The sequence below is a fragment of the Falco biarmicus genome, chromosome 8, assembly GCF_023638135.1.
Source record: "Falco biarmicus isolate bFalBia1 chromosome 8, bFalBia1.pri, whole genome shotgun sequence".
Lineage (NCBI taxonomy): Eukaryota > Metazoa > Chordata > Aves > Falconiformes > Falconidae > Falco > Falco biarmicus.
Window position 1 is genome coordinate 28072905 of NC_079295.1, and position 21734 is coordinate 28094638.

Below are 21734 nucleotides of genomic sequence, written 5' to 3' on the forward strand. Positions count from 1 at the left end.
AATTTTCTTTGCTGCATCATGTACATAATAAATGCATGTTAATATATTGTTCTGTAACAGCCAGAGGAAGAAGCCTAGATCTTAAAGCTCAGTATTGGATTGTACTTTGGAGGAACCAGTCTGAGAACAACTGTATTGGGAAAATTTATTAGACTTTACAGTTAGACCATTTTCATTGCTAATCTTGAATAATCAGTTAAAATTTATTTTCCTTTTGTATATGAGAGGTGAATGATGAATGTGCTTGAAATATACAAACATCTATCCGTGCATATCTCTGCTCTGATGGCTGCTCAAAAGCTTTTACAGAAGTTGATCTACAATTCCATGTAGAACTGGTTTGTGGACAACTAATTTTGTCTGTATGTCTCTTTCTGAAAGCATAAACCTTCATTGTACTTCCAGAGAAATTATTATAGAATTATTAATAACCCTTACATAAAGATTGTTTCAGAATGAAACTTATGCTACTTCTGGGCAGTCCTTAGTGTGATGTGCAACAGATCAGTGTGTATTCATGCTGATTACAGTATGTGCCCTCTGTTTAGTAAAACAGGTAGGGTAGTAAAAAACCTAGGGGTAAGTAAAATAGCAGTAAGTTCCATGTATTAACATTCTTCAGCTTCTTTCTATCACTTTTATGAACATCGCATGTAACAGCGCATCAGTAATGGTTGAGTGCTGTAAGTAATTTGGAGGAAATAAGTCTTTTCAGAAGCTTTGAAAATTGAAGACTCTTCTACCTAGCAATTTCTTGTGAAATAAGCAGAGGCATGAATTTGAAATAGAAATGTTTACTCACTGCCAGTCTTCGTGGACAGTGCATTTTTGCAGATTAAGACCACAATGGACTAAGTTAATCAATTCAATATGAATACAAGCATAAAGTAAGTGTGTGGGAAAAATACCTTTCCCAAGCTTTTATGCTGATGGGCCTAGCTCAGTTTTGGACTGTCCCAAGTAACCTGAGCCTGCTTGCCCTGGGGTACTGGGCAGCCAGGGTTCATTGCTCAGCATGAGTTATTATACTTTTGTTGCCTGACCATGTAGATCTAAAGATAAGAGAATGAAACTATGCAAGAAAAATAAGTTACACAATGGCTTTCTCACTAGTTTTGGAAAAGGGAAGTGGAAAAGAGAAGTGATTCCAGAGTTTGTTTCAGTAGCGAATGTGGCACTGTACCGAGGAGTGTGCAGTGTGATGGGCGGAGTTCCATGCTTGCTAAACAAATTAACTGCAGTGGGAATTGGTGTTGGGGTTTTCATTAAGATTTTTTTTTCAGAATATTTTTTAATTAAAGTGGCCCAGCTTCTAGCCTCATTTCAGTGAGAAATATTGTTCCCTAACCTGTGTATGATCTGAAGCACTGACAGAAGGGACAGTTACCCTTTGCTAATTTTTCTGCTTCACAAAATTTGCATGCTGTTTCTTTTTTGAATGTGAATTGAATATACATTACTATCTTCATCAATTCTGAAAACTCTTGTTAATGGTGGTGTGTCTCAAATAATACAACAGTTTTCTATAGTGGAAGGTTAGTTACAGGCATTTGGGGCTATTTGGTTTTACGAGACACTGGGTTAAAAGGAAATCGGAGTTGTTGTACTACAACTGCACCATTCTTGCAGGAGCACCATTCTTGCAGGAGCACATTTGAAGCACAGTTAATGATGCACCCAGCGTTTTGAGCATGTAATTCATTATGGTAAAGATGGTGACATTTAGTTACCTTCCTCAGATAGACTTTTGCATTTTCAAAAATGTGGACTGCAGGAGTAATTCCTTTCTGATGCTTATGCTTGGCAGCCTATGGTACTTGATTGTCTTAGTTTTATAAGTAGAAGATTTTAGAAGTTTCTAAGAATTTGCCTCTGAAACAGAGGCATGCAAAGCATGAATATAAGCAAGCAAGTAAAATAGTCATAATGAAATCTAATTTTACACGTGATTATCCATTAAAACCTTTTCACTGCTTTTCTTTTTTAATAACTAAAAATACGGAGGACAGTGAATAAATCATAGCCTCTTATGGTCTTTTTAGTAATAAATTTAGTTCTAAGACAGTTCCTAAGTAATGACTTGCCAGATTTTCATCACTAATGGACAAAAATTCTTTAACTTAAATTGTGTTTCAGGATCCTGCAATTACCAAGGCCTGTTAAACTTGAAGATCTTGCAGCCAAAGCTAAAGTTGCTTTTGGACAGACTATGGATTTACATTACAGCAATAATGAGGTAATATTCCGTATTTTCTAAATTATTGGTAACTTGATCATTGATTATTTTAAGGCTGAAATTTACTCCTATAAGCAGTGAGAACCACTCCCTATGACAAAACTTACTCCTGTGACAAAACCCCAAGTTTCTACTGTGTGTGTTCTCAACTACATGTGGCTTGTCTAAATCAGGATAGGCAGGAGATCCATTAAATGTTTTACAAGAAGAGTCACATCTTAATGAATTATGTCTCAGACTTGATTGGGAATGATTCCGCTCTGCCACAGTCCTGTTGCGTGACTTTGCCAAAGTCTTTTTGACTTTGACTCTGAGCTTTGTTGTGTTTAAATTTGAAATAACATTTATCCTTTCTTGTACACTTTTTTTTTCTTTAAGGATTAGTCTTGTTAAGTAATAGCTAGAATGCTGCATTTAGTAATGTTTAGATTGGAGAGCTAGGCTTAACTGTTGCTTATCTTAAAGTGGCTCATTCACAAGGTTTTCTTGGGAACAGTGCTAGTGCTGTCAAGCCACTTATGCTTGATCAATATTACTTCCAGCTTTCCTTTAGAAGTAGAGATGGAATTATTAATAGGAAGTATATTTGCAGATGCAGGATGCATTCTTGGCAGTTACTTCTGATTTTTGCCTTAGGTCAGCAAAATGCATAGAGGGTTATTCGTGTGCTTTGTTATGCACAACATAATTGCTGTATCTAATCTGCATCTTTGCAGAAGAAAATGTCTGTAATTGCTGTTTGTTGGTTACTGGCTACCTTGCCAGGCACTTCTGTGAAACTGATCCTCAAAATGAATAATTCCAACAGAAGGCTTTTAGAGATTAGGAAGGTCAGAAGAAATAGCTGTTCATGATGCTTTAGCCCCAGCTCCTTCCTGTGATTTTTAGGCACTGAACAAGTTTTCTGCTTGTCAACTTCTGCACTAGTTGGCAAACCACCTTTCAGAAATGTGATGGTAATAACCTGTGTCATTAGCATTGAAACTGCAACTTAAAAAGAAGAGTATGCTCATTTGTTATCAAGACCATCCTCCCTCATTCCCATTTCTTTTTGTATAAAAGTACTGTATTTCAATTGATGTTGTATTTGAGCATCACTGCCTGAATCTGTTTACAAGTACAGTAGATTTAAAAAAAAAACCTATATTGTGTGGTTCCTTTGTTGTAAGTAGAAGTTGTAATTTACAACCCTGAAACATAAGCCCAATTTTAATCATTACAGAACTCTGATCTCAAGTGTACTTTAATGGCATTAACATTTTCTGTTCCAAAAATACATGTATGCCAAGTTAATTCTAATTAATTAGATCCAGTTAAGATTCTAGTGAGGACTACAGTTGTTCCATGTGGATAACATCAGTCCTGATATACTTCCTTAACAAATTCTGTTTCTAATGGAAAAATTTAGTAATGCAACTTCAAACATATGGTAAGATACAAAAATGTGCTTTATGCTGTATAAAGTAGGGCTTCTTTTTATTTCTGTTATAGACTTGCTTTAATTCAGGTGATGGCAAATAAATTGACGATTGCATATGTTTTTCTGAAACTTGTAAGATAATAAGTTGTACATAGGTAAAATGGTTGCTCCTTCGTTGTGAAGACTTGTTCCACCATGCTGTACCTATTGATGGCATCTGAAGGAAGTTAAGGTTGAACTTCAGGTATTTTGGTGCTGACTTGAGCATTGTTTAATAAATTTTATTTTCAAGTTGTACAGAATGAAAGGAAAGATAGCATTACTTTGTTTGTTTCTCTGTGTTTTACTTCCTCATTTCTTTCTCATATCCTGTTTAAGACATCTTTTTTAACTATTTCTCCCCCCCCCTTCCTTTTTTTTTTTGTAGCTTGTAATTCCATTAACCACACAGGATGACCTGGACAAAGCTGTTGAACTGCTTGACCGTAGTGTTCATATGAAGAGCCTCAAGATTTTGCTTGTAATACATGGAAATACACAGGTATGAGCTGACATGCTAAATGTCTTTTTTTCCCCTCAGTTTTCATATTGAAGTATAATATGTATCTTTTCTTAGATATTCATTTTTCCAATTGAAAATATTACTATTTGTTTCTTCAGTTCACTTTAAGCATCTTTTAGCATTTTGTATTGAGTCAGTTTTAACTTTTTCCTAGATTCCATTCCTGTCTTTGTTTGCCTTTCTTACAGTGGTAGAAAACTGTTCCATAACTGTTCCATTAATGTAGAAAACTGTTCCATTAATGTCCATCATCAGGATGATGATGTGATACATATTTGACAAGCGCATAGAATTTAAGTAACTGTAGTTATTTGAAACTGTTCTTTTAAGTCATGTCTTGGTGATGCTCCTCTGTGGCAAGTTAAATGTTTGTTGTAGCAAATAGTAGCAATGGACTATAGGTTAAATATTGAGTTATTTTTGTATCACGGCCATAACATCGATAGGATTTGTGTACTAGTACATACTGGAAATTATTTTAAAATATAAAGAATGAGCTACTAAAATACATTAGTTTTTATATCAATTAGCAAGCTTCTTTTCGACTGTTTGAAAAAAGGCATGTGCTGCGCAAAGCCTATAAAATTTGCAAAGCATTTTCATTGTCAGGAGTATAAGGTAATAACTGCAGTTTGTAATATGTATGCGTTTTCAGTCAGCCAGTGTAAATAACGTGGAGCCCTTGCCCTCACTGGAAGATTTAGATAATACAGTATTTGGTGTGACAGACAGAAAAAGGCGACTGTCTGTAATAGGTAAGCTGCACATTTCAATAGATTTAATTGTAAAAAACTTTTCTGTTGTAATACTCTCTTCATTAAGATTTTGATCTCAACACAAACTATTTGGATTTCTCTTACTCATCAATGACTTCACTATAGAGTTTGCACTTGAGGGAATGGATTTTGAATTTTAAGTCAAAGGTGATTTAAACATATTTAATACAGGAAGTTGAACAAACAAATCACAAGTAAATAAATCTGTGTAGAATTACCTGAGGTAACTGACAGGTATCCTAAAAAGTTGATGTTATTACTCCCCCTTGTTTTCCTATACAGGAATAGGTTACTGAAAAATCTGTGTATATGGCAATGCATTTCCTTGCTCAGTTTAGGACTTCCATACATTTTTTAATCTTAACGTGAGAACATTTGTTTAAGATACTTACTTTGGCATTGATAAAACCTTTTTTGCTTATTCATGTTTTAAAGTTGGTGTGATGTTAACTTCCAGAATTATATGAAATTAGAGAGTTTAATGAATAATTCAGACTATTAATTGATGTATTATGCATTTTTTATAAACAGATGTTATTTGTGTTCTTCTAATGGTTACAAAGAAAAACTGAAGTTCTCAAGAGTTGTAAAGGATTAGTTGACATGGGTGGAAGGGTTTGGATTTTTATTTTGTTTCAAAAGAAGAAATTTGCTCAGCTAGATGTGCAGACAAATTATATTTCTGTTCATATATAATGAAAATTCTTTTTAATGCCATTGAGGCAACCCTGCCCGAAATTTTTTATAATTACTGGATTACAGATCTTAAATGCTACACAGACATCTTGTATTGCATAGGCTTTTGGGAAATTTCTAAAACAAGAAGTGGTCCAGGCAGGCTCAATGCCTATGAAGCATTTGAAAAAAGCTCCTGTATTCTGAGTTAGTGAAGAGACCCTTACTGGCCCTTTTCTTTCAAAAGGTTCTAATACTCGTGACAGGAGTTCACCTCCCCCAGGATACATTCCAGATGAGCTGCATCAGGTGGCCCGAAATGGGTCCTTTACCAGTATCAACAGTGAGGGTGAATTCATTCCAGAAAGTATGGATCAGGTACGTGTGTGATTTATTAAAATTAAAGTTTTTCTTATGTTGATTTATGAAATACTGCTGTTCAAGAAGGATATGGCATCATTAGAAAGAACAGCTAAAAAACGATGACAACCCTAGAAAACATGATCTGTGAGAGGTTAAAATAATCATGGTTGTTTAGTCTTGTAGAACCTGTTTCTTCTCTGTAAGTCTTTTAATTATTTAAATATGTTGCTACAAGGAGAAGGATAATATTCTTAATTTCCATAATAGTTGAGTGAGGTAGTGATAGATATAACTTACAGCAAGAGTTGTCTACATTAGAAGGCACAACCCCCTTTATTTTAATGAGAAGGATATGTAAGCAAGACTAGTTTTACAACTTTCCCAGGAAATTAAAGGAGATTTTAAAGAAGTGTTTGGATCTGTCAGAATTACTTGGACTCAGTTGATACTGTGTTGGTGTGGAGGCAAGGGAATGGTGGTAGGCCTGATATAAATAAGCTCTGGAATACTATGGTCACATTTTTGTGTGAGGATCACAAGTGTATGCTGTTTTGTTCTATTTATTCAACTATGTTATTGGTGTGGGACATCAGCACACTTAGCGTGAATAAAAATCCTGCTCTCTGAATATCAAAATTGCCCTTAAAAACAGCCAGAAAAGATAGAGGAATGTAATGGCTTACAGAATTGACAATGGAGAAAGAGATATTTTAAGGAGGAAAAAAAAATAATGTTGCGTGCCCGAATCACTTCAAGTTCTTGTTGACATTGGCACTGTATTCACAAATGGCAAGAGGCAGTGGTTTTTATGAGCCGATTAAATGAGAGACAGATGATAGAATAAAAATAGAGGCAAAGAGATTGTGCAATTTGTTGCACAATTTTTATGACTGAGCTGGGAATAGAGGCTGAATCTCCTAATTTCCAGACCAAGGTGCTATTCATTATCATAGCCACATGGTCAGATCCAGCCCAGGCCTGGATTCATTCAGTGAAATGATTACTTTTACCCTGGGTGAAGTAATTTTTGGTCACTGACCAGTCAGACAGACAGATGATGATCTCTGAGACCCAGGGTGTTGGGAGTATACACTCCAGAGTAGTGAAGAAACATGTAACCTGTCATGTACACGTTGCTGTGTAAGCTGTCAGCAGAGTTTAAATGCAGGAATTCTGCTTTCATAGGAAGCCAGATTAGTTCAGTCTCATCAGCCTCAAGGGCCAGATTTGCGTGTTGGGAACTTCCAGCCTTTGTTTGGTCCATCCTCCCTAAGTTGCTGCATCACCTTGGCAAGCGTTGACCATGCTGCCTGTATCTATCACAGCTGCCTCACAAAGACAAGAAGGGAACTTAGAAGTGGAAGGCTTTGCTCTGCTCTGCTCCCTTTGTTGATCTACCTGAGCACAGCTATTCACATTCTGACAGCAGACCCCACACTTTCCGGAAGAGATGATGGGTTGGATAGAAGTGGGCCATGGTCTGCCAGTTGGACCATACTGTTATGGTTATATATACATACAGCCGTATGTTATAGAGGTAATTAATACAGCAGCATACGGGCTTTTTTGCCTTTCGGGACCCACTGTTCCGCATGAGAAAAGAATAATATAATTACTGAACCTATGGTAAATGTTGTCCTTCCTGATACTGAGTTCATATAAGTGTCTTGAGTTTGCAGAGTGCAAACTCACTTTCTGGACACTATTTTTTTAAATAAGTCCTTGATTGGTGCTTGGTAAAGTGTGTGCTAAGGACCTTTAGGCTGCAGCACACACTATAAAAATGGGAGAGGTAGCTACTTAATTTACAGCAGAAGACTGGTGTCCAATTCATAGAAAATAGTAGATGTTGTATAATACACCAAAGCAAACTTTATTTTAGGAAGGAGCTAATTTTAAAGACAACAGATGAACTTTCCACTCTGTTTTTGAGAGGCAGGCTGGTAAAATTGTTACATTCAGTAATTAAAAATTTAAATTTCTGAAAAATATATCTGTAAAACATTTCAGATTGCTTTACTACAAAAAAGAAGCAAGTGATGTTTGGCAGTCATTAAATAAGGACTTAAAGGGTGGTAGTGTGAGGTAAACAAAACCAGTATCAGCCAATAGATGTAGCTGGTAATCAAGAGGATGCTCTTGATTATCAATCCATTTCTTTTTCTCTGGATTAAAGCTCAAGAAACAAGAGAAAATGTTGATGATGGTTTTCATTATGTAACAGAACTGGCCTAGATAGTCAGTCATAAATGTTTAAAAGCTTTTTATAGTATTTGATTTCAGCTGTTTTCTGTGGCTGCTAGTTGTCCAAACTTAAGCCACTACAAAAATTATGTAGTTTGTATTCATCACAATCTGGGTCATGTTTGAGATTTTTTTTTTTTTTTTTTTTGGTGATGACAACAAAATCACTTTGGTTTTTTATCTGTTAGAGGCCTTATTTTTATTATTCTGTTAAGCTACTCATGCAAATATGGTATATACAGGAAGAATGTAGCAGTACAACTTGCTATGTACAAAGCATGGTAGAGAATGAAATACCTTAACTATATTCTAGTTAGATGCCAAGAAAAATGATAGTCCTTCCAGGACTACAGAATGCAATGCAAGTTTAACTATGGCAGCTTTTTCTCTAGTAATTAATATTTCTGGTTAGTTTGTTTGGTTTTTTTCTTAGGTGTTTCAAAGCAGAAACCTTTAAAGTATTTAAAGATCAAACACAAGAAAAACCCGAAAGAAAAACCAACCCTTGAACTTCTGTTGTCTTTCTGTGTTTGTTATTTGTTAGATGCTGGATCCATTGTCCTTAAGCAGTCCTGAAAACTCTGGCTCAGGAAGCTGTCCCTCACTTGACAGCCCCTTAGATGGGTAAAAATTACTTACATTCATTATTTATCTTTATTAGATTGCATAATGTATCAGTTGTAACATATAATAAACAGCTATTACTGAACTTCTTCCAGAAATTCCTCTGTATGTTATGGAACATTTATAAAAGCTTATTGAAGCTTAATTGCTTACTAATGCACAGAAAAAGTAGCATGCTTTTTTTTAAATTTGTATTTAAAACACAAAAATTTAGACTTCAGATCCTACAAAAAGTACCGAAGATTTTTTACTACATTTTGCCAGTCTTCCGTATATGTGAAGTATATTCCTTGGCAGTGAGTCACCCTGTGAAATTCACACTTCTTAAGTACTGCTATATGAAGTGTCCCTTTTCTAAGACAGAGGGTACCTAATTCAAGAAAGAGGGTAGAATAATTTAAAGACTTCAATAGACAATCCCCTCCTTTTCTTTGCAATTACTGTCCGTTCCTCTGCCTTTGTTCCCATTGCAGGTTTTCCACTTATTTTTCTTTGTTTAAATGTGTCAGTTAAGGAGAGGCAGTGTGTACTGTGGTAGGTCTGGAGATCTGTTTTGATTGACCTGTTAGGAGATTGATGTGTTTTGAGAAAGTCACTGTCTGCATTTTTTCAGCGACCAGGTAAGCCAAACAGAACATACTCCTGTTTGGCTTATGGTTGGTCAGGCAAATAACCTTGGGTCTTACGTTGCACAGATCGGCTACTATTTTATTTGGAACTGCTATACAAATAATATTGCTAATTAAATATTTTATTTAATTGGTAGAAAGGTAAAAGTTTGTAAATCATTGCCTGTGGCAAATAGAGCTATAGTATTCCATAGTATCATTTTATTTGAGAATATGTGATTTGAGGACACAAATACATTTGGTCTAACATAGATTTTTGAGTTAAATAACAAGTCTTCATTTCATAAGCAAGAAAACAATAGATGTGAAAAGTATTTTGTAGTTGAAATGTGCTATGTTATACATACACAGTGTTTAATTTAGCTATGTAAGATAGAAATTCTACTAAACTGCCATTTTTTTTGTTGGGTAGGGGTGAGTCGAAGGGGAAACAAAGCAATCTTAATTCAACTCATGTTTCTTCTTCAAAACTTCTTTAGATTTTTTGTTTACTTCATTTGTCGCCTCTACTTAGTTTTCCTTTTTTCTTTTTTTTTTTTTTTTTTTCATTCAAATATTTCCTACAAAGATGTAGGTTTTGTGTCTTCATTTAGCTTCTGTTACCCATTAGAGAAATCCTTACCAGAAAAAGGAGGACATTGTTTTGGTATGTTTATGGAAATATACTGTAATCGGTTGCTCTGACTGGCAATCCCATCCATTCCTTTTGGTGGCTGGGAGTTACATACCAACTGTAGGTAAGAAACAGTGTGATCGTATAAGAACCAAAAATTCTTCATCATTCTATAACTCAATAAAATTACTCTCTTAATCCTATGACTTTCATAGAGAGAAGAGGAGATATTTTGAGATGTTAAAAGGTTCTACATAACTTCGGTTATATTCCCTCAAGAGTTTTTGTAGTCTGTATAAGAGATTTTGCCAGTCTATAAACCTTTGTGTTTAGCTGTAAAGGTTTTAAACTTAATAGTGCTCCTTTGTGGCTTTACTTGCGATAATTCATGTTTTCACTAATATCATCGCTCATTAACAGAGTCCGTTGCTTTCTTACTACATTAAGCTCAAGAAGCAAGATTTTCCATCGTTACTGATTTTGGACTGTTATTGATACCTGTTAGATTCGATTTTCAAAATTGGGTTCCACATTTGTAAACCAGTGCAGCAACTTGTAGAGCAGTAACTTTTCATCAAAGCATTTGTGAGACAGTAAGATTGAATATTTTAAGTACTAGATTAACAGCAGGTTTTAGATGCTGTATGTTTTTACACTTCCAGAGACAACTACCCCAAAACTCGCATGCCAAGAGCACAGAGCTATCCAGATAATCATCAGGAATTCTCAGGTAGGCAAAAATCATTGGCTTTCCAGAACTCTTCCTCTTGCAGGTAATAGTGCTTAGAATAGAGTTTCACGTTGAGAGGTATTGTGTTACACAAACTTAATACAGTAGGAGAAAACAAAGCAACAAAATCAAATCCAAATGCACACAGTAAAAGATACAATGACATATAATATCTTCCAAATGTTTTCTTCTAGGTTATCGTGTGTAACACCACTGTTTGTGTGCATAGTATAACTTACCTGCTTCTCTAAAAAGAACAAATGATGCAGTGGATAGGGGCATGCAATAGTTTGTTAAACTGGACAGTAATATCCATCTCAAGCTGGCACATAACCTTGGTTTATATTTGTAGTGGTTTAACCCCAGCTGTCAGATGAGCACTACACAGCTGCTTGCTCACTCTGCCACAGTGGGCTGGGGAAGAGAATCGGAAGGGTAAAAGTGAGAAAACTCATGAGTTGAGATAAAGACAGTTTAATAGATAAAGAAAAAGCTGCACACGAAGCAAAGCAAAATAAGCAACCAATTCACTGCTTCCCATTAGGAGGCAGATGTTTAGCAGTTTCCAGACAAGCAGGACTTCATTGCACCTAACAGCTGGTAAGACAACTGCTGTAACTCTGATCATCCTGTCCTCCCTTCCTCCTTCTTTCTCCCATCTTTTATTGCTGAGCACAACCTCATATGGTATGGGATATCCCTTTGGTCAGCTGGGATCAGCTGTCCCAGTTGTGTCCCTTCCAGTTTCTTGTGCACTCCCAACCTACTCACTGGCAGGGCAATATGGGAAACAAAAAAGCGTTGATGCTGCATAAGCATGGTTCAGCAATAACTGAAATATCCCTATGTTATCAACACTGTTGTGGTCAGGAATCTAAAACAAAGCACCATACAAACTACTGTGAAAAAAGTTAACTCTATTCCAGCCAAAACCAATACATGGAGCCTTTATTTTCTCCTGTGTGAAATGAGGATCTCTTTGAAGTGCTCATGACTTCTGTAATAGAAAATACTGCAAAGTGAAAGGATGAAGGAGAAGTGTACTGTGCCTATAAATTAATCGTACTACTGTTTTCATATGATACTCTGGCTTGAATCCAAGTTGCTGTGTGTGGTTCAGGATACAAAGTGCAATGGGTAACCTTGAAAGTGCTCTGAAACATCTCTCATGGACATAGCTCCCTACAGAATTTTGCTGTTGTACAATAATTAGCTTCCAGTGAATCCAAGGTGTTTTGTGGACCTTAGTCTGTTATATACTTTAAAGCTTCTATTACTTTGGTTTATGAAGGTTTATCCAGATGACATTTGATGTGTAACAAAACCAGAGTAGTATATAAAGTCAGAAGAAAGAAAAACATCCAGCTGGCCTAGTCTTTCCTCCTGCCACAACCAGTATCAGGCTTCTGTAGAGCAGTGTGCCCTATTCTTTCCTCGGAATATATTGCTAGTCATGTATAGCTTATGGGTTCTGCAAATGCAAGATGCTTTTCTTTGATTTGGTGGATTCTTTTTTTTTTTAATTCCACACATTTTTCCAGTCCCTATTTCAACTTCTATAAAATTTTTCGGTATCAACAGTATGTTGTGACAAGAAGTTGTGCAATTTATTGTGTTTTATAAAGAAGTGTGCTCTCTTGTGAGTTTTTGGTTTGTGTGGGGGTTTTTTGTTGTTTGTTGTTTTGGGTTTTTTAATAGACTAGTTTCCCTTTGAGCTGTTGCTTTCCTAGTCTATAGAGGCCTCCATTCCTTATGGAAAAGTAATTTTGTATCTTTGATCATCTCTGTATTACTAAATCTTTTCCAGTTTTACTAAATCTTTTGAAATGGAATAGACTAAAACTTTATTTAGTATATTGTAATGATTTATACCATTTAATTTGCTTCTTGGCCAATACAGAGAGTTCAGCTGCTGCTTTATTGGGACTCTCCATCACAAAACTTTACACTAGCCTATATGGAATTTCATCTGCCATTTTATTATCCAGTCATGCAGACTGTTAATGGCTTTCTGTAATTCTTCTATTGGCTTTATTTCTCAAAATTATTTTGTTACTTTACTATTCCTTCTTCTGTCCAGAGAACTCATCCATAATTAAACTGTATGAGTTGTAGCCCAGATTCCTCTGGAACTGTTTACCATTTACTCCCATCTTATGTCCTTATCTTCTAACTAATTATTTATGCATGAGGGACTTTTCCCTTTACGTTATGAATACTTCTCTCCTTCAATATTTTTAAAAAGAGGACCTGTTTAGTGTGTTTCAGTAATTCAAGCTGTGTTGATTCATTCACCATTCTTTCATATTTATGCATCTTTAAATTTTAATCTTTGTAATAGTTTCTGCCAGTTTTCCTTTAGAAACTATTTTTAAAACTGGAGTAATTAGGCATGCTGCAGTCCTCTGACATTTGTTACAAACCACTTGAGCTGTTGAATTCTTCATCTTTGGAACTTTTGGCTGAATGTCATTTTAGGTTTGTGGGTGGTTAGATTTGTGGCTTTTGTTCTATAACTGTTTTTGCTCTGACGCTTGAACTTGAAGCGTGTCCTCTGATATGCTCCCCAATGTTTAAGTTTATAATACCAAAACAATTAATTTAACATGCTTTTGTCACATTTTAAATTTTGAAATGTATCTTTTTATTTTCTAGTAGAGTATGATATTCCAATATTTGAGAAATTTGGAAAGGGTGGGACTTATCCCCGAAGGTACCATATTTCATATCATCAGCAAGACTACAATGATGGTAAGTGTGGGTACTGTAAGAGTTCTCCTTCATTAATCTGTTTCTCTCTCCTTAAAAAGTGAAGAAGAAAATTTAGATTGTAAAATCTTAATGAATGAAAATATTGAAGAAATCGAGAGCTTAACTTCTTTCCCCAAATTCACTTGCTAAAACTCCAGTGTTTGATAGAGCTGTTGAGCAGTCTTTCCTCTGGTAAAGTTATGGATTACAGAATTCATGACTCATATAACCAGCTATGAAAATATTCTCTATCTCTGGCCATGCACAAGTCATCCAGTATAAGCTTTTGACCTTTGTGACCCTTTTCTATCCAGAGTAGGTATGTCAGTTAGTTTGTCATTTGTTTTGTTTAAAAAATAACACCAGTACAGTGGAGTTCCTATTAACAGATTCTCAGATTAAAAGAATAAATATAATTGAAGAGCAGTAGTTTAAATTGAGAATTAACAATAAGCTGGTGAAATCAATTGTCGGAATGCAAGACAGCACGTGCCGATGTGGCCATGAAACTGATTTGGACAGTAATAACACTGTTGGAAATTTAACATGTTAAATTTCCAAAGGAAGGAAAAAGGAGCAGCTGAAGGATTGTCTGAGTTGAGGGTGTGTCATGCACTAGTTGAGAAGTGTTAAGAAAAAATTTCTCCAAAGACCAGATGGTTTCATTTGCAGTATGGAATGAGCACTGCAATAAATGGAATTCTGTTTACAGAAATCACAGAAGAAACACATTGAAGTACTGCAAGGCAGCTCTGGTCCAGTTCCTTGCTCTAAGGCAAGATTGAAGAGGCAAAACTTTGTCACACTGACTTTTACATAAACTCTAAATTGACTTTAAGAGAAGAGATACTAATTTTCTCTATGTAACTTCCTTTGAAGATAGCTTATCTTGTAACTTATCTTTCTCTGTCTTTTCAATAATTTTCCTGCAAACGAAACTAGTAACTAGTTACTCCATTTTCACACAGTGAAAAATTGGTCACTGCTCATATGTAATGCTACATCTCACACAAAGGTTGGAAAAGACCTTTGAGATCATCAAGTCCAGCCATTAACCCAGGACTGCCAAGTCCATCACTAAACCATGTCCCTAAACACCGCATCTATGCGTTTTCTAAATACCTCCAGGGATGGCAATTCCACCACCTCCCTGGGCAGCCTGTTCCAATGCTTGACCACCCTTTTGGTGAAGAATTTTTTCCTAGTATCCAACATAAACCTCCCCTGGTGTAAACTGAGGCCATTTCCTCTTGTCCTGTCCCTTGTTAGTTGGGAGAAGAGACCAACCCCCACCTGCATAAAGCCTCCTTTTCAGGTAGCTGTAGAGAGCAATAAGGTCCCCCAAGTGTCCTCCGGACCAAATGACCCCACTCCCCTCAGCTGCTCCTCATGAGACCTGTTGTTTAGACCCTTCAGCAGTTTTGTTGCTTTTCTCTGGGCACACTCCAGCACCTCTATATCTCTCATGAAGTGATGGACCCAAAACTGAACACAGGATTTGAGGTGGGACCTCACCAGTGCCCAGTACAGGGGGACCATCGCTCCCCTGGTCCTGCTGGCCACACTGTTTCGGATACAAGCCAGGATGCTGTTGGCCTTCTTGGCCACCTGGGCACACTGCTGGCTCATGTTCAGCCGGCTGTAAACCAGCACCCCCAGGTCCTTTTCCACCAGGCAGCTTTCCAGCCACTCTTCCCCAAGCCTGTAGTGTTGTGCGGGGTTGATGTGACCCCGGTGTGGGACCCAGCACTTCTCCTTGCTGAACCTCATACAGTTGACCTCAGCCCATTGATCCAGCCTGTCCAGATCCTTCTGCAAAGCCTTCCTATCCTCAAGCAGATCAACACTCCCCCCACCAGTCTTGGTGTGATCTCCAAACTGACTGAGGGTACACTCAGTCCCCTCGTCCAAATCATCAATAAAGATATGAAACAGAACTGGCCCCAGTACTGAGCCCTGGGCAGCACCACGTGTGCCCGGCCACCAGCGGGATGTGACTCCATTCCCCACCACCCTGGGCTCGGCCGCCCAGCCAGCTTTAACCCAGCACAGAGCACACCCGCCCAAGCCAGGAGCAGCCAGTTTCTCCAGGAGATGCTGTGGGAGATGGTGTCACAGGCTTTACTAAGGTCCAGGTAGGCAACATCCACAGCCTTTCCTTCATCCACTAGGTGGGTCATCTTGTCATAGAAGGAGATCAGGTTCATCAAGCAGGACGTGCCTTTCATAAACCCGTGCTGGCTGGGCCTGATCATCTGATTGTTGTGTCTGTGCTGCGTGATGGTGCTCAGGCTGATCTGGTCCGTAATGTTGCTTAGCATTGAGGTCAGGCTGACAGGACTGTAATTCCCCAGATCCTTCTTCCTGCCCTTCTTGTAGATGGGTGTCACATTGGCTGACCTCCAGCCTGCTGGGACCTCCCCACTTTGCCAGGACTGTTGATAAATAATGCAGAGCAGCTTGGCGAGCTCTTCTGCCAGCTCCCTCAGTACCCTCAGGTGGCCCCATCCAACCCCACAGACTTGTGTGTGCCTAAGTGGAGCAGCAGGTCACTGACCGTTTCCCCCTGGTCTGTGGGGACTTCATTCTGCTCCTCCTCATCTCGGTCTTCCAGCTCAGGGGCTGAGTACCCAGAGAGAAGCTGGTCTTACTGTTAAAGGCTGAGGCAAAGAAAGCATTAAGTACCTCAGCCTTTTCCTCATTCTTTGTGGCCATGTTCCCCGCCACATCCAGTAAAGGATGGAGATTGTCCTTGGCCCTCATTTTGTTTCTAGTGTATTTGTAAAAACTTTTTTTGTTACCTTTTACAGTAGTGGCCAGCCTGAGCTTTAGCTGGGCTTTCACCTCTCTAATCTTTGCCCTGCATAACCTCGTGAGATCCTTATAGTCCTCTTGAGCTGCCTGCCCTGTCTTCCAGAGATAAAAGGTTTTCTTGTCTCAAGCCTTAAAGCCTCAGACACCTTTGCAAGCCTTATGGGTTTTTTTTCTGTAGTTTCTTCTTCATTCTTGTAGTGGGTAAAACTCAATAGACTACTCTAGCTGAGGATTTTCTCATGGCCACTTTATGTATAACATAGGATATAACCATAACTTTGTATGTCCGGTCATGTTAATACATTTCATAATGACACTTTACATTTTTTCATAGTCACTATACTGACTGTTGTTCAATCTGGGGTCTATTTATAGTTCTTATATCCTTTTCTACATGGCTTTTAGCCAACCAATTATTTTACACTTTGTGGTTTTTGCATCTGATTGTTCTTTATGTATTTTTTACTTCCTTACTGAATTTCATCTTGTTGATTTCTGATTCATCTCCAACTTAGATCATTGTGAATTTTGATTTTTATCTTTAAATGGACTTACAGCCACACTTAACTTGACACCTTCTGCAATGTTTCAGTGTATTATGTTCCATCATATGTACACCATCAAATAAAATATTGTCTGGAAGTGGACTGAGGGTAAACTGCTGTAGTTGTACACTTAAATTATCCTCCCCTTTGAGAAATCACTGATAACTGCTTTGAATCTGTCTTGGCATACCCTATGTAGTAAGTTGGTCTATGCAACACTTCGCTAATTACTTTATGAGAATGTCCCAATGAAATGGGGAAATTGGATTAGCTATATGTGACAAACCAGCAAGGGCTGGTTTATTACTGTATTGGCCTCTTAGTGGTTTATAAAACTGCTTAATAATTTGTTTGCATATCTTTCTTGGAATTTAAATTGGTCAGACTAATACATAAACCTGAGTCTACTTGTTCAAAAACATACTTTAATCTTTCTTCAGTCCTCTGGGAATTCCTTCTCCAGTTTAGTACCTAATGAATCAGAGATTTCTTCAGCTATTTCTATGAGTTCTGTAGGATGAAACTTCTTCAGTTTTATGCTGACCTAAAAATGTTCATGTTGCCTAAATATTAATATGAATTGTGTTAGTCATCTGGTTATAATTAACATTTTTGAGAATCAATGCCCCTTTTTAAAAAATTATTATTATTATTGTAATGCTGCAGCCATCACTGGATTATGCAGTTTGTGTTTTGTTTTGGGTTTTTTTATATTTTTTGTGGTGTTCCTGTTGATTCCATGTGTAGGTCTTTCTCTGCATTTAGTTCTTACTAGTTTACAGGATGAAGATGCCAGCCTGAGCACCACTGGAATGTAAACATATCTCTCACTGTCCTATTTGTAAGAAATCTGGTATTTACACCTTAATAGATCGGTGAAAGTAGTGGCAGGGCATTGTTCTTTCTCGTCTCACAGCCCTCCAGGTTTCTGACAGGTTGATTACATTTCAGAACAGTTCCAGAATCTGGTCCCAATTTCAGTCACTCTAAATGAGTTTTTGATTCAGTCTAATCCTTATGTACATCTGTAGTGCATGTATGTGGTGTTCTAGGTGGAGAGTTAAACCAGTAAATTTCATGATCATTACATCATATCATACACTGTGGAAGATTTGAACTACATTTCGTGGAATTCATAAAGCACTTGCATACACACTTTGCATTGCAGTATTTTTTTGTAATGTAACATTAGTGTTCTTTGTATATTATTGAAGGTCGTAAAACTTTTCCAAGAGCCAGAAGGACTCAGGGGAACAGCTTCCGATCACCAGTTAGTTTCAGTCCCACTGATCACTCACTGAGCACCAGTAGTGGAAGCAGTGTCTTTACACCGGAATATGAAGATAACCGAATGAGGAGGAGGGGAAGTGACATAGACAATCCTACCTTGTCAGTCATGGACATCAGCCCACCCAGTCGCTGTAAGTTAAGGCATTTTGTGAACTCCACTGTAAAACTCTGTTACCTTTCATGTATATAGTGTCAAAACTAAGTGTGTCATCAAAAGACATGCAATTGAATAATATATTTTTAATCTCTCTAATGGGAAAAAGTCAAGAATGTATGCTTATTAGTTTTTTCATTTTTTACTGTGCCAAGCTTTGTGTAGATTTTTTTCATGTGGAGTTTGCATCTCTGATAACAAAACACTGTAAAAATACTTCTGATATGTTAGGCTCTTGAAGACCCAAGAAGGGTTATGTCGGTTGCAATTACTATTTATTTTTGCAGATGTTAGTCAATTTTTCTAAGAAATTGTAGACCTTAAGTGGTACCATTTGATATCTGTGGTGGCATTTCAGGAGCAAATATATTTTTGTGATGGCTTCAGTAGCTGGTACATTTTAATCATGCCTCTATTTATTTTAATTTTTTTCTAATTTTACTAAGTTTGCTTAACATGCTTTTTCTGTTTTTCAGATTAGCTGTTGCTAATTGTTTTAAGTATGTATCTCTACCACAAATTATCTTGTGAATAAATATAAGTAGTTCATAATCTCTATCTTACAGGAAGTTTTATTGATCTTTGTAACTTATATGGGGAGGTTTAGGAGACACATTCTCTGCTGCTGAGAAACGTAGTCTTTTAAAAATTATTTTCTGTGTATTACAGTTTTCTCGATCAGCTGAATAACAAGCTCATTTGAAAACCAAAACATACTTATATTTTCAGCACCACGAGCTCCAACTAACTGGAGACTTGGTAAGCTGCTGGGTCAAGGTGCATTTGGCAGAGTGTATCTGTGTTACGATGCTGATACCGGAAGAGAACTGGCTGTTAAACAAGTTCAGTTTGATCCTGATAGTCCAGAAACCAGCAAGGTAAGTGATACCAAACAGAGTTTGTTAAGGACTTCTGCTGAAGTGGCATGTTCTAGACTAGACTGATGTTCCTGTCCTTGAACAGGATGTTATTTTAAAACATGTTGTGTTTTCACGTCCTTGTTAGGAATCCTGTTTTGTTAGTACCTCAGCGATTTAGTTTGGTTACCTGATTTTAATGTTGCATCCCATTTTTAGATTTTCAGACGTGTCCTTAATGTGGTGAACATATATAACTTAATTTGGTGCAATCCCAGTCTCTAAAATTAAACAGTCCATTACAAAGTGTGCTCTGAAATAGATAATTATTTATACTTGCAGGGATTAGAACAAGTTCCATTTATAAACAGAAAAACCTGCTCTAATTTAAGTGTTCCTGAAAATAAATTCTCAAGTATATTTTGTTTGGCTATGAAGACGGTTTGAGATTCTTATCTTTTCTTATTTGTGGGGAGATATTTATTTTTTTTAAACTTTGGGCATCAGAGATAGCTACTGCTTTTCACTGTATTTCTCTCAAGAGCAAAGGTTTCATTGTCAGTTTATTCTCTCTCTAAAATTAAGCTTGTCCTTTAAATACTGGACACTTGAGGAGAGAAACTATTTGAAAGTAGTACCAATCTTCTGTTTCTTTTTTCCCAAACCGTACTTGCTGCTTTTTACAGGATGGAAAAAGAATTATTACTTTTCCTGCATTAGGACTGCGTTCTGCACTGTGGGGAACAAGGCCGGGGAAACAATGGGTGTAAGCATGATTGCAGAATTGAGTGGCTACCAGTTATAGTTGCTGCTACTAGTGATGTAGGATCAAGCAAAAAAAGCTAAGAATCGTTGGTGCTGTAGATTTCTAGTGTAGTTGTTGCTACTTCTTTAAAACGTAACAGAACAATTGATTATGCTTTGGAAATGTTAAATATAAAATACTGTAGTCTCTCCTGTAGCAACAGTTTTGTGACCTTACTTGCCACAGCATTTTGTAAAGTGTGCCTTTCTGTCAAAAACTGGTTTCCTTCTAACCTCAGAAATGTGAGTGTATCAGTAATAGCCTGTGACAAATAAAAAGTAAGTTTTGATGAAAGTCTTCTAGGTGAAATTTGGAGTCCAGTCAAGTTTGAACTTCTGGATTAGTATTTTTCCAGCATCTGTACAATGCATTTCAAAATATCTTACTTGCTGCTTGCAAAATTTTTAGTATTTCAGATAGCTCTAGAGAAAGCACCACTTTGCATTATTGTTGTTCTTTGTTGTGTTTCATTATTACAATATTAAGTGGTCCTCAAAGGCATTTTTAAACTAGTCTGTCATCCTGGAAAAGTTAAGAATTAATGCTAATTATTCTACTAAAATATTTAAAGATTCTTTTTTTAACCTAATTGGAGACTTATGGTATGTTGCATAATGATCACTGATGTTATACGCATATTGATATCTGCTGTGCTCTGAAACAAACATAACTTCCAAATAAGAGAAACAATGAAATAACAGCTAAATCATCCCAAAGTCAATTTATAGACTATCCATAGGTGGGTTTACTTCCTTCAATCTAATGGTGATATTTTCACGTTATAAAATGTATAAACTTTGCATAAGCTCCAAGAGTATTTTGATATTTAGATTGTGTAACCCTTCATTCTGTACATACTGTCCTGCTTTAAAAAAAATGAAAACATTATTATTACTACATCAGGCATAGTAAATCTCGTCTGTTTTTTCCTTTTAGGAAGTAAATGCACTTGAATGTGAGATTCAGTTGCTGAAAAATCTTCTACATGAAAGAATTGTTCAGTATTATGGCTTCTTGAGAGATCCACCAGAAAGAACACTCTCTATATTCATGGAATATATGCCTGGGGTAAGCAAGAGAGCCATTCCACTTCAGCCATCATTTCTACGCAATGTGACGAGCACCCAAGTAGACAATTTTTGCAGACATACACGGAGATTAAAGAAATGTCCCAGTTAAAAACAGTAGCCAAAGATCTTACATGCTTACAGCAGCCTATCTTCTCCATTGCATGTTTTGGTTTTCAGAATTACCATGGTTACAAAAGTTCTTTATGACTGGTTTTGGCATAAGAAGTGCCTGGGAATGTCTTTGAAAGGAAAATATTATCATTAGTAAACTCTTGAATTTTCCTGAATTTTACTGTTTATTTTTGCTGCATTTCAGCTTGTGCTGTTGCATAATCACTATCTCAAGTGCTCAGTTTTTTCAGGAAAACAGAAAGTAGCTAACATGGGTGTTGGAACAAGTGGATACAGAAAATAATCTTGGTGCTTGTTTTTTGTGTGGCACCTAGGTACATGCTGAGCTGTTCTTGTACTGTTTTATTAAGAAATATTATAAAGTCAGAAAATGGTAGATTTTCATTTTTTCTCCAAGTGGGGTCAGCAGAGCTAAATAAAACGTGCTCATATAAAAACATAGGC

The 21734-nt window shown here is 36.8% G+C and overlaps 1 protein-coding gene across 5 annotated transcripts in view; it reads left to right on the forward strand.

The window, feature by feature from the left end:
- Nucleotides 1-21734, forward strand: part of MAP3K2 (mitogen-activated protein kinase kinase kinase 2) — a 62708-nt gene that overhangs the window by 30351 nt on the left and 10623 nt on the right. For 4 of the 5 annotated variants that reach the window (XM_056347966.1, XM_056347965.1, XM_056347968.1 and 1 more), the window contains exons 5-14: nt 2137-2236; nt 4084-4197; nt 4874-4973; nt 5917-6047; nt 8821-8900; nt 10805-10872; nt 13528-13623; nt 18197-18403; nt 19156-19304; nt 21025-21156. In XM_056347966.1, coding sequence (XP_056203941.1) covers nt 2137-2236; nt 4084-4197; nt 4874-4973; nt 5917-6047; nt 8821-8900; nt 10805-10872; nt 13528-13623; nt 18197-18403; nt 19156-19304; nt 21025-21156 — 1177 coding nt within the window. The remainder of the gene's footprint in view (nt 1-2136; nt 2237-4083; nt 4198-4873; nt 4974-5916; nt 6048-8820; nt 8901-10804; nt 10873-13527; nt 13624-18196; nt 18404-19155; nt 19305-21024; nt 21157-21734) is intronic. The other variant, XM_056347969.1, reaches the window with a different exon arrangement.